Source organism: Neolamprologus multifasciatus, chromosome 1, assembly GCF_963576455.1.
Source record: "Neolamprologus multifasciatus chromosome 1, fNeoMul1.2, whole genome shotgun sequence".
NCBI classification, from domain to species: Eukaryota; Metazoa; Chordata; class Actinopteri; order Cichliformes; family Cichlidae; genus Neolamprologus; species Neolamprologus multifasciatus.
In genome coordinates, this window is record NC_140439.1 from 26,127,805 (window position 1) to 26,140,197 (window position 12,393).

General features: G+C 38.5%; 1 protein-coding gene across 10 annotated transcripts in view; it reads right to left on the bottom strand.

Moving 5' to 3' along the window:
- esrrga (estrogen-related receptor gamma a) overlaps nt 1-12,393 on the bottom strand; it is a 157,273-nt gene that overhangs the window by 52,726 nt on the left and 92,154 nt on the right. For 9 of the 10 annotated variants that reach the window (XM_085175442.1, XM_085175368.1, XM_085175496.1 and 6 more), the window contains one exon: nt 10,233-10,391. In XM_085175442.1, coding sequence (XP_085031568.1) covers nt 10,233-10,390 — 158 coding nt within the window. In that variant the 5' untranslated portion in view covers nt 10,391. The other variant, XM_085175641.1, reaches the window with a different exon arrangement.

Here is a 12,393-nt window from a genome sequence, read left to right on the forward strand (position 1 = left end):
ATGCTCTTTTGTGGCCCCTCCTTTTGACCGTCAATCCCTCTGAGTACCATTAAGCGAAAGAGTTTAAGTGCCAAAAGATCTCAGGCGCTTTTTTCCTTCTCTCTCAAATTCTCATCTATCTATCTTTCCGTTCTCCATTCCAGTTTCTTCTCCCCCTTTTCCCTCTATCTCGTCTTTTTTTCCCTCAGTGCTCTCTCGCGCTCTCTAACTGTGCTTATAAATGAAAAATAATGGCAGTCGAAGGGGGAGGAATAAAAAAGAATAAAAAAAAGAAGACACGCATGCAGAGGAGAGGAGAAGAGGAAAGAAGATTAAGAAATCACAGCCAGTGCGCTGTGCCGAGCGAGAGGTTGAATGCATTTATGTATGTATGTTATCAGTATAATTATGGTGCTATGTAGCGATGGCTCAGTGCTGAAAGAGCAGTCTTATTGTGCTTGTCTGCTCTTCAGATGAGTGTGAAGAGAGAGAAGGGGTTGGGTCTCTTTTTAATCAATTCTTTAGGTTTTTAGGTGTTTAAAGAAATGTAAATAAAGTGGAAACAGCTCGAATGTGTTTGCCGTTCTTTGCCTTTATTCAGACAGGGCTTAAAGATGTAAGCAGTGTTTTATGAGATGATAACAGTAAAACACAAGGAAGCAAAGTAATCACATTTTGGTATTAACGGTTTTAACATCATTTTCTTTTTGCCGTCTTTAAGATTTTGATGCTCGTGATATTGAAACCTACACAGTTACAAATATAGTCAAGTAATTAGCACATAAGCTGATTGCTCTATATTAAACAGCACTATGCATCATGTACGGCAAAAAAGTAGCGTTGTTATAGCATAAAATAATCACTTTGCACTAACAAACTTATTGCATTTAATGTATTTTTTGTATATTTTGTATAATTTTAGGGAAAATGGCTAAGGCGCCAATGCTTTTTTTAAAGCAACAGTAAACAAACAAACAAACAAAAAAGATTAGCAAATGAGGTTGAGCGGATTTATTTAGGTTTATATTTTAGCAGTAATGCGAATTATAAAACTGACCATTTTTAAAGCGGCCAAAGTCGCTGTTTAGTTCTTGCAGACACTGAATATTCTATTTAGGTGTCTCTTATTGAGGGAGACCACACCAGCACACACACAAACACACACACACACAAATGACCGCCTTTGCTTGTATCCATTTCCAAGTCGATCCCTGTCATTTTCTCTCTCTTTTCAGGCCTATTTCTTTTTTTCATTTCTCACTTGAAGGAAGGCACAGTTACTCATAAAAGATGAATATGTGGAGGCATGGGGAGGAAAGGAAGAAAGGAAGAAAGAAGAAAGAAATGCTTTTTTGTGTGTTTTGAAAGAGGGTGGGCCACTTTAGTATGACAAGCTGTCATTACAGTGGTAGGGTGATGCAGTGGTCTGACAACTGGCGGGGACAAACATACAATCATCGTATTAGAGAAACTACTCTCTGCCTCGCTCTGTGCTGTTTGCTGTGTGCTCCTTTAGTCTGTGTTTCTGTGTGCACTTGCACTGCTTTATTATATACAATCTTTGAACAACTACCTCGCTAGATGGAAGCCATAAACACAAACTGATCCTCAAACAAATCTAAACTGTTTTCACCCACCCCTACTGGGCTGAGGATCATAATAGCAGGAGAGAAGAGAAGAGAAGAGAAGAGAACTAACTAGTCTTTTTAGTCATTTTAACATCGGCTTGTCACTACCAAATCAGATAACTCTCAGTTTGTTGATAACTTCTCTGATTGTCTGGTTGCTTATTTTGCTTGCCCTGGGCTCTTCTGTCAATGTTTCTAAAGGGCCGGATCTCTGAAATAGCATTACTGAGTAAAAGTATTACCATAACAAGTGTCATGGGAATTTAAAATGACAACGCTGCATTTAATTATACGTTGCCAAACTTTGGCTTCGGATGGTGTAAAGATGTGATGGCTTTCACTGCCTTACTGCTTACAAAACATATCTCCAAAAAATAAAAAGCAAAAAAAAAAAAAACAGCTAAAAATAAGAAGAGCAGAAGAAGCGGAGAGAGAAACAGAGAAGAAGGAGAAGTGGGAGCAACAGAGACAGAGCAGGAAGAAGTGCTGACAATGTAGCTACCTCGGCTTGGCTAATACCTTTCCATCACACCAAGCATTGTGCTCTCAATGCTGATAAGAACACACAGTCCAATAAGCAAAAAGGGGGGAAAAAACAGTGAGAGAAAACCTTACACAATTCTATCTAGATGATACCAGCAATGCTTTGGGAGGGAGAGGAAGTGAAGGAAGGGTGGAAGACATAAAAGAAAATACATTGAATTAAAGAATGGAGTAAGGAGGGGAACAGGAGCAAAAAGCATTTACATTTACATTGTCATAGTCAAATGAATAGAATGATTTCATCAATATATTGAATTGCTTTTTCAACACTTATACTGTTCAGTTTGTTTTTCTTTCTCTCTCTCTATTTTAAACAGTCTCCTATCTTTGGAGGGTTGTTGAACTCCATGTCAGTTTGATACAGTAGTGAATATATGCTTTCGCAAAAATAGGAACACAACAATTGCACACAGCAATTTCAAAGACGTAGGTGACCACTCTTATGCAATTACAAGCAATGACACGTCCACTTTTTGCTTTGTGGTGGCTGAAATCATGTATCGGTCACGTACATACAGCAAATACTTGAGTCTAACTTTGAACCTGTGTTTTATGTTGTGCATTCTGCAAGATAACTGCATAGTTTAAAAGCAGTGAAATAGAGCTCAGGAAAAAAAAGCTATGCGTTGTTTCAGTGTGGGTTTTATGTGTGTGGAATCACAGTGTGTGGGTGATTATAGTTGTTTTCAGTGACAAAAATGAATAAAAGACAAAATAAAAACTCCAACAGCGACAGTCAATCTAAACCACTCTCCCTCCTACTGGGCTCTCTCTTTCCCCTCTCTTTTTTTGCTCCTTTTAGGTCTCAATCTCTCTCTGTCGTCGTTTCTACTTCTCACACACAAACACCCCCTATCATTTCTTCTCCGTCTCTCCATCCTGTCACACAAGATGCACGCGCGCACACACACACACACACACACACACACACACACACACACACACACACACACACACACACACACACACACACACACACACACACACACACACACACCAGGGAGCAGATCAATTGTTACAGTGTTAGTCAGGGCAGGAAACCTGTAATTCAGTTCATTGGCTGCAGAATAAACCCCTGATTACATACAATCAATTTGACAATGGCTAAAACACATTCTGCCCGATGGGCTGTTGGGCTGTAAAGACTGGCAGAGGAAAGGAAGTGTGAGTGTGTGTCTATATATTCCTGTGTCTGTGATTGTGTGCATGAGAGTTTAGACACCATGAATTCTAGTATGAATCTAAATGTGACAGATGCAAATACATGGTTCACACGCAGTGTTACAAAAAAGCGAGAAAGACTTAGGGAGATATTCTACTGGGTCTAAAGCTGTAGTCTAGAGAATAACACACGCATCCCTATGTGATTGGAGAAGCAGTGGGAAGCAAAACACGCCGGGTGTTCTCAGCCTCTCTCCATTGATTAAGAATTATGTACTTTTCAAACTGCAAACTTTTCAGGAGCATCATGTTGAGTCTGCTCATATAAATACCAGTTTTCAATCATCAATGTGCAGACTTTCAGTTCACCATCCGTTCTCCTCATGCTTTTTGTTTCTCGTCTATTCACTTCTTTAATGACAAAATTTTAAGGGATTTATACAGAGTCTTGTGTACTCTGCATTTGATAATGTCTATTATTATATATAAAGATGAAAAAAAGATGTAAAGAAGGGGAGCATGTTCAGGGCAACAATGGAAGTGTTTGTGTGTGTGTCAGATGGGAATCTTGATGATTTAGGTCATTTTCTTGTGGAGCATTGGCTGATAAGTATGTTGCTGCCAGGCATTATCTCTGTCACCATGTCTCCCGTGTCTCTCTCTCACTCCTTCTCCCTCTCTCTCCTCACCTTTCTGTTTGGCCCTCTCTCGCTCCCTTTCCATCTCCTTTATCTTTTGTATGTCATTGTATTTGTAAGGATGGTTGTCTACTGTAAAAACCGTTCTTCAAATTTCTAAAACGGCTCGACTTCATACAGCGCACAGTGGGCCACTGATTAACCATATCAAAAATATTTATTTATTACATAAATCACTGAAAATTTGATGTTTATTTAAGTTCTGTTGTTGTATTTTATTATTTTTTTATTTCATATTATGCGCTGTGAAATCCGAAGAGTAGAAAGTACTGTACACATCCTCTTCCTGGGTAAAGTCTATAGGAGATATTGCATGTGGCAAATTACCAACCTAACCAAGGTTGCACTATGCGCATAGAGATTTTATTAGTATAACAATATATAAAATAAATTCAATACATAAACGTACACATTGACACTGCTTGTTCAATTGATATTGTTAAGAATGCTCTACTCTGGAGTGTCAGTTTTATGAAATGTAGGCTGGCTCCTTTATAAAAGAAAGGTCATTGATCAAGGTTAGCATTCTTCTCTCTTTCTATGTGCATGTGTAGATTAGCAGTGTTATCACTTAGCATTAGGTGCGCAGCAGCCCTTCCAAACACTTACTGACACTTGCTGTTGTCACCAACACACATGCACTGTAGCACGCGCCCAAACACACACGCGCACACTTAACTATCAGTGTACAGTGAGATGTACAGCTCTCCTGCTTTCTCTCTCTCATACAGAGACAGGCAGAGATCTGGGCAAGGCGCCACATCAAATCAAATTGAGGAAAAGTATAATAAAAAGTGTTTAAAAACAAAATATGCCCCATCGGATTAAAAGCACATTATATTAAGCAGATGGTGAAAGGGGATTTTCACTCTAGTAAATATGACAGGGCTTTCAAATGTGACACAGGAACGAGCCAGTGAGACAGGAAGGGGAGGAAGGGAGATAGAGGTAAGGAGGGGATGGGAAAAGAGCACAGTGCTGCAAAAGTAGGGAGAGAGAATGTGTGTGTGAAGTAAAATGGTCCTCGATCTGAGACGGAATAAGGGAAAAAAAGTGTAATAAAAGGGAAAACGGAATGTGGAAGAGGAGAGGAAAGGAGACACAAGTGAGTAGAGCGTCAAAGCTGCATTCTTTAAGCAGATCAGATTTGGGGAAATTGGTCTGTCACTACAGGATTGTGATGATTTACACCTATCCATCATAGGGTGTGAGAGAGAAGCAGAGCCAGAATATGTACAATAATCCGAGCAGCTGTGAAAATAGAGAAAATCAATCCTAAGCAGGCACCATCCAATGTGTGCGTTTCAATGTTTACTTCAATATTCCACAAATAATACATCTAGACAGATTATATTTAACCTTACACATGTAATACTACTTTATATCCAAATGCAATGACTGTTAAAGATTCTCCCAGTTCATTACTTTTACTAGGGCTGTGCGATATGACCAAAATCTCATATAAGAATTCTATCGTCCCGATAACGATATAAATCACAAAATGTAACATTTTCTGTAAATTCTGTGAATCTCGTGCAGCTCGACTTGCGGGAAGTGTTTCCAGCTGCGCGTCATGTAGCTGGAGTCGAGTGTTTTAACCGATGCATGAAACTATACATTTTTAGACATAAGTTGTAACGGCCGCCGTTTTCTTTGTGAGTATTTATTACACGGCGTGATGCGGGGAAAAGCCTGTTCTACGTTTGAGTCTAAGGTTTATTTTTTAGCACCTGGCGGCTCTTTTTTAATTCTCATCCGTAAATAATCTGCTCTTTCACGTGATTCAGTTTATTTTGAAAAGTCTCAACAGGATTTTGAGCTTTATTGTGTAAGGTTTATGTGGAACAAAAACAAGCGGACACGCGATGGTGTTACCGTCGTTGTTGCTAACCACAACGCATAAAAACAGGCGCTTGTCCGTCCGTAGTGTGGTTATATTAAATATAAGAGAAAGAGAGAACTTTAAGAAATTAATATAGCCACTACAGTGACCATTAAAACGATGAAAAAATATTGCCATAAACAGTTTATTTTGCGACACCACGAAACAAACGATAGCGTAAAATGAAACGATAGACGTTTTGTTATCGTCATCCGATATATATCGTAATATCGAACAGCCCTACCTTTTACTTCTGTATATTATCACTTTACTTCATTTATACTGCAAAAAAAGAGAGAAAGTGATAGACTTGAAATACCCGACTCCAAATTCACTGAATAAAAATGTGAAACAAGATTCTTTTCACTGTAAATGCCCATTTTGACCTGCCACAAGCTGCTGTTGACACTCGTCTTCCGAGCCTCCTGGCCTGTTCTTCCCTCTCTCTCCCACCCATGCCCTCTATCCTCCCCCTCTTCCTCCCCTCACTGCTGGCTGATGCACCTTACAGTCTCGCTCCTGGACCATCTGTTAGGGAATCTAATTCACATCCAGTCATAATCAGGTTTGCTGCAGTGCCCACTGTCTTTCGCCATCTCTGTCTCTCTGTCCGTCTCTGGCTGTTTCTTTCTGTCCACTTCACACTGCGCCTTTGTCCGTTTTTCTTTAATCTGGAACCTTCATGAATGTCTTTCCCTTAAATGTCATGTATTTGAATATACTTTACATTCAGTATAATAGGTATACAAAGCTCAAAACTGGCGTAGATCTCGTGAACTGCAACAAAAAAGGGACATTTTCTGGTCTTGTGACCAAGAACTTTTTTCTTTAAAATGTGGCTGTATTGTTTTTAAATGACTACCCAGTAATGTTTTTTGCTGCAGCATTCTGTAGGATTCTTACTTTTGAAAGTTCTTGCAAATTACAAAGATTTAAATACTGAATCAGCATATCATTGGTAAATATAAAGAACGAGATGCTCCACTTAAACAAGATTTTAAATGTGTATATCTATGTGTGTGCACATGTGCGTGCTTGTCCTTGATTGAGAATAGGGCGAGACGAGGTGAAGAGGGTGGAAGTTAATGAGAGGTGAGTGTCTGAAACCCCCTCTCTCTTTTCCCCTCTCTCGCTGTCTCTCTCTCTCTGCTCCTGCAGTAATCCTCTTCTATAAATCTGCAATCCAATCAGCGTTGTCCACACTTACACACACACACACACACACACACACACATACACACACACACACACAGCTTTTTGGAAGCCCATCTGTGTGTTAAGGCAATCTGCTTTATCATTATGATTACATTGGGCTCAGTTTACAGCACAGTGTGTGTGTGTATTCAAGCGCACTCTAGCTGCCTGACATTAATCACATTCCCATGGTTTGATGGCCTAAATAAAAAGAGGAATAATATTGTTGCTGTCCAATGAAAACTGCAGATCTCCAAAAGCATTTAAGAAATTTCTTTAGAATTCAAAAAAGTTTTAATACAAGAAAAGGCCCCAGAAAACTTCAAATTAAATTAAATTTATTTCTTTGCTTTTTTTGTACAGAGATCTGTGATATGAAAAAAAGTTATTCTAAGAGATAAAATAAAAACACTGCTATAAATCTAAATTAATTTAAATTCATTTCTAAATATTGTCCCTTCTGAACCTGGATTTCTTTCATTTTCGGTGTGTCTGTGCTGTTCAAGTGTGTGTCTGTGCAAGTGTGTGTGAGAGAGAGTGCATATAATTCACGACCAAATCCCATCAACACAGTTGGAGGTCAGATATCCTAAGGAAGTGTTCCTGTGATCTTATAGTGCATGTGTGTGTAAGAAAATGTGTTCCTTTTACTGTGTAAGTGAAAACGTGTGGTTGTGTGTGTGTGTGTGTGTGTGTGTGTGTGTGTAGGGGTAAAGGTTCAACTTAGGTAAGGTGACTTTTACCTTAATATTTAGTGTTAGTACTTTAATATTTAGTGTTAGTACTTTAATATTTAGTGTTAGTACTTTAATATTTAGTGTTAGCTTTTTAAGGCCATTTTGCAACACATAAAAAATGTGTTGCTTTGTCACAGATGGACATACATAAGTATAAATAATAATAAACTATAACAGGTAATGAACTATGGCTGAGTTCAAGTGCTTCAGATTTAGAGTCCTGGTATTCCTGTCCCACAGTTACGTCTTACTGGGAGGGACACTTTTCTTATGGTAAGTTAGGCTGCCTGCCATGAGAAAGGACTACTCTGAGCTCATTTTCAGGAGAAATAAAATTCTAAACATTTAACAGAATTGCAAATCCCCAGATTGTATTTTTTCAGCACAAGTCTTGAGATAAATCCTCAAGTTGTCAACTTCACAGTGCTGCCCCCCCCCCTCCCCCTAGTGTTATGTCATTATGTAGGCTTGGCATATTTGCGGCAGCCGAATTCACAATAACAATATAATTTGCAGTTTGTTTTGAACCATAGAGGCGAAATAATGCTCCCCATTTTGGAACCTAGTGTGTCTCTATCCATGTGTACAAATGTACTGTGTGACTTCAAGCCACGGACTGACTCCATAGCCCCTGGCAAACCTTTACACCTCTCATCACCAGACTTCACTGTCTGCCAACACACTCACATTGTGCTACTAACACTCCTCCTGGTGACTGGCCGAAGGTCTGCGTGAGAATGGCTTGCCAGACCTCTAATTGGCTTGACCCAGACTAACCCTGAAATCCTATTGGACTAAAACTTCCCAGTCTACAGCGCACACGGGAACACACACACACACATGCATTTAAAATTAAAGGGCTTCACAAGACCCTAACAATGCACTAATCGATATTGTTCCTAAAGAATGTGCAATAATACAACAATAATAACAACATAATAAATCACAGTAATATTCATTTAAGATAATCATGTTAGTCAGTGAGATCTTGAAGCATAATGTCCAAAATCCAGAGAGGGAAAACACGATCCGGAGAACAGACAGACAAAGTTTGGGAAACCCACTTTTGGTTACACTAGGTTCTAATATAGCCTATTTAAATTAAATATATATTCAGCTGTTTTTAAAGTGAAATAATGTACAACAAGTAACACTAAACACAGTAATAATATACTTATTTGTTTATACTAGTCCAATACCCCTGAATTATATAAATTATATAGAAAGCGCATACTTACAGTTAAACGTTTGCTTTCAGGGCATGTCATGCTATCTCTTATCCTGAGAAACGTTCAAAAGAGGAGGAGGAAGGATATGATAACGTTTGTCTATATTTAATGCGTCACACATTTCCTGTGTTTAAACATGAAACAAGAAGCGTATTTACAGTTTAAGCTCTAAAAATAAAGCAAGACAGCCTCAGCAAAACCTGCCCGGAACAACATAAAGTCAGAACTGGTTTTGTTGGAGAACTTTAAAGTGAAATTTCACTTTGGTTGAAGCTTTTCATGCGTTCAGGTTTGACTGCACATACAGATGGCATGGAGAATAATTGTAATGGTAAAAGAGAATGTCCTTCAACAAAACGATGTGATTTAAAGCCTCTGCACTGCGACGCATTTGCACTACTGAAGTGTCCTTGAGCCACAAGTTGAATCCAAATTCCTTGTGATACTCTATATATACTAGGGAAAAAATATTCTCATTTTAGTTGCACTGTTTAATCATAACATATAGTTTACAGTGGATTTGTATGTTTTCTATATTGTGGTGTTTAAATGAGAATTATTTTTTTCCCAAGGGTAGGGAGTTAGGGTTTCCCAAAATTTGAAATTAAAAAAGAGTAGATATTAAAGGCTTGGTCGTACCATGGGGAACCCCTTCTTGATCCCAAACGACACTGAAGATCACCCTTAACTTGGATTTATAGGGAATTATTTAAAGAAACCAATAGAGGGCAGGTAAAAAAAAAAGAAGATAAAAATACAGAATACTGGTGACACGAACAGCGGAAGATGGTTTGTAAAGCTGATAACATAAAAAGTGTTGTTAAAAATGTAAATTACTCCAAACAAATTTAACAGATAAGGCATATGAATTAAAAAAATACACAAAGAAAGACACACATGCACACAGTCGTTCTCCCCACATTTGAATAGATGGTGGAGAAAAGTTGGTTCTCTCCAAATAGTCTCAAACATGCACACATCCTGACCAATAAAAACTGGCTTTTGATGTCTCCAAATGCTTGCCTTTTCTTTCTCTTCTTCTGAGGTTTATAGAGGTCAAGTGTGACTTTTGTAGAAAACTCAATGTAGATTTATGGATTCAGTCACTTTTGTTTTGCCCTTTTTAAGTCATTCCCCCTTTCTTCTTTTGTGTCTGTGGTCTTCTTGTCAGTCTGTCTTACCTGGGGTTGTAGAGGGCATGTGCGTCTCTCATGTGGTTGGCCTCCAGTGGATCGTAGCTCTGGTGCATTCTCCAGGCGCCAGCGCCGCATTTACCATAAGACGACTTGGAGTTATCTTCGCTGCTGCTGTTCACTAATGGCCCCTTCGATAAGTTCATTCTGTAGACAGAAGCAAAGTGAGAAACATAAGGATGGCGCTGACAATACAACAGAGAAAAGTAGGAAAACAGCAAGTGGGACTGTAAAGCCGAGACATGGCTCCTATGTGTTGTGTAAAAGCCACAAAAACTATCTGATCACACTGAAATCAGTTGTTCAGGGGCAATGGTAAAATAACAAAATAAAACTTAGGAAAAAAAAATAGAAACAGTGACAAGTTACATTTTTGTGTGTTTCTGCTTTCTCAGTACCAGAATCTGATAAAAGGTTAAAGCGCTGTAGTAAACAAAACACTACTAAACTAAACACAAAATCTTTTTCATTTTATTGTTTTGATAAAATACTTTCTTCAGCTCAACACAGTGACAAGGAAACAAAAATGAAATGGAAAAAATGGAAAAACAAAAAAAATCTTCAACACAAAATTACAATTAAGTGGATGACCACTGAATTACAGAGCGTGTTTGAAAGGGCCCAGTAACAAGCACACATAATCATTCAGCCCTCAGTAAACATAAGAAAAAAACTATTATGATTTATGCAACTGCAGAGTTAGGACAGAGAGAGGCAGAAAAGAAAAAACATAAATACACAAAGAAAGGTCCAAGATTTACACATAGGCCAATTTGCAGAGAGCATCTCAAGTAGGCAGAAAGATGAGAAGCTCTCAGACAGACGCACAGGGGACAGATCAGAATTTTAAACTAGTACATGAGACTTTTGTCCCCGAGTTTTACCAGTTTTAACCTCAAAAAAAACTTTTTAAATGGAGGAAATATAAAAGTAAATGCATCAGAGGAAGAACTGCCATCCTTCAATCAAACCCAGTGCCGTCATCAGAAGCAGGGCTGTCGCTAGGGTGATAAGGTCACCACAGGCAACAGAATCAAAAGCATCCCTTACAAAAACAATTAAAAAAAAGAAAAGAAGCAAAAAAAAAAAAAAGAAAAGAAAAAATTACATCATGGCTGGGCTTGTAATAAAATGATCCAAATGCCCTACTTTTAAATTATCGGGGGAAAATGAAGCGAGGGAAGTGGAAGGAAAAGCAGTTTCCTACCAGTGGATAAAATCTAGAAAAACAGATACTAATTCAGATTTGGTAAAATATGAAAGAAAACATATAGTAAGAAATTAATCCTTCAAAAATAGTGCAAAGATCTGAAGAGGTGCTTGCTTTTGAGCATTTATGCTTTTGCTTAATGAGAGCGATTATAATAATCACGTCTGCCAACACTAGCCCAATTAACCTAAGAATAATTATTGATTTAATATTAAAACTTTGCCAAAGAATTACAGAGCTGAAGCCAACTAATAATTTCATCCCAAACATGTAAAAGTAGAAATTAGGGAGCACTTTGAGCTATGCATCGAAGTTAAAAGACAATGAATAAAATAATCTTTCTTTTTCAGGTCTTTCTTTTTTTTTTTATACTGTGACACTCCTGTTTGTGTGTGTTTCCTCCAGCAAAGTGTATCGGTAAACAGAGCAGGATGTTGGTATGTGTCGCAAACTGATAGACACGTGTTTACCACACAAACAACCAGCACATACGCACGTGTGTCTGAGTGTGAGATGTTGTCCCGCTGTGGGTTCCTGTTTATGTGAGGGCCACATAGACAGGCAGGTAGACAGACCAATGACTTGTCTGACAGCCATCCCTCTATCCATCCACAGAGCTGGGTTGGCTCAGTGAGAGGTGGAGGGCCAGGGTGTGTAATATGTAGGTTTTAGTTCCACTCTGGTGAATAGAAGGAATCGATATCTTTCTGCTGCTGCTGCTGCTTCAGACACTTATTGGCTTTGGTTGCAGTGTCACAATGCTATATAGACAGCCAACTATTAATTCTGTTGTTTTTTGTTTTTTTGTTTTTGGGTGGAGGTGGTGGTGGTGGTGGGAGAAGTGGTTCTGGTGTCACACCAAGGACTAAAGTATATCCATTATGAGGTGCATGTGGTGCTGGGAATTATAAACCATTATAATCAATCAAAAACTTTCTA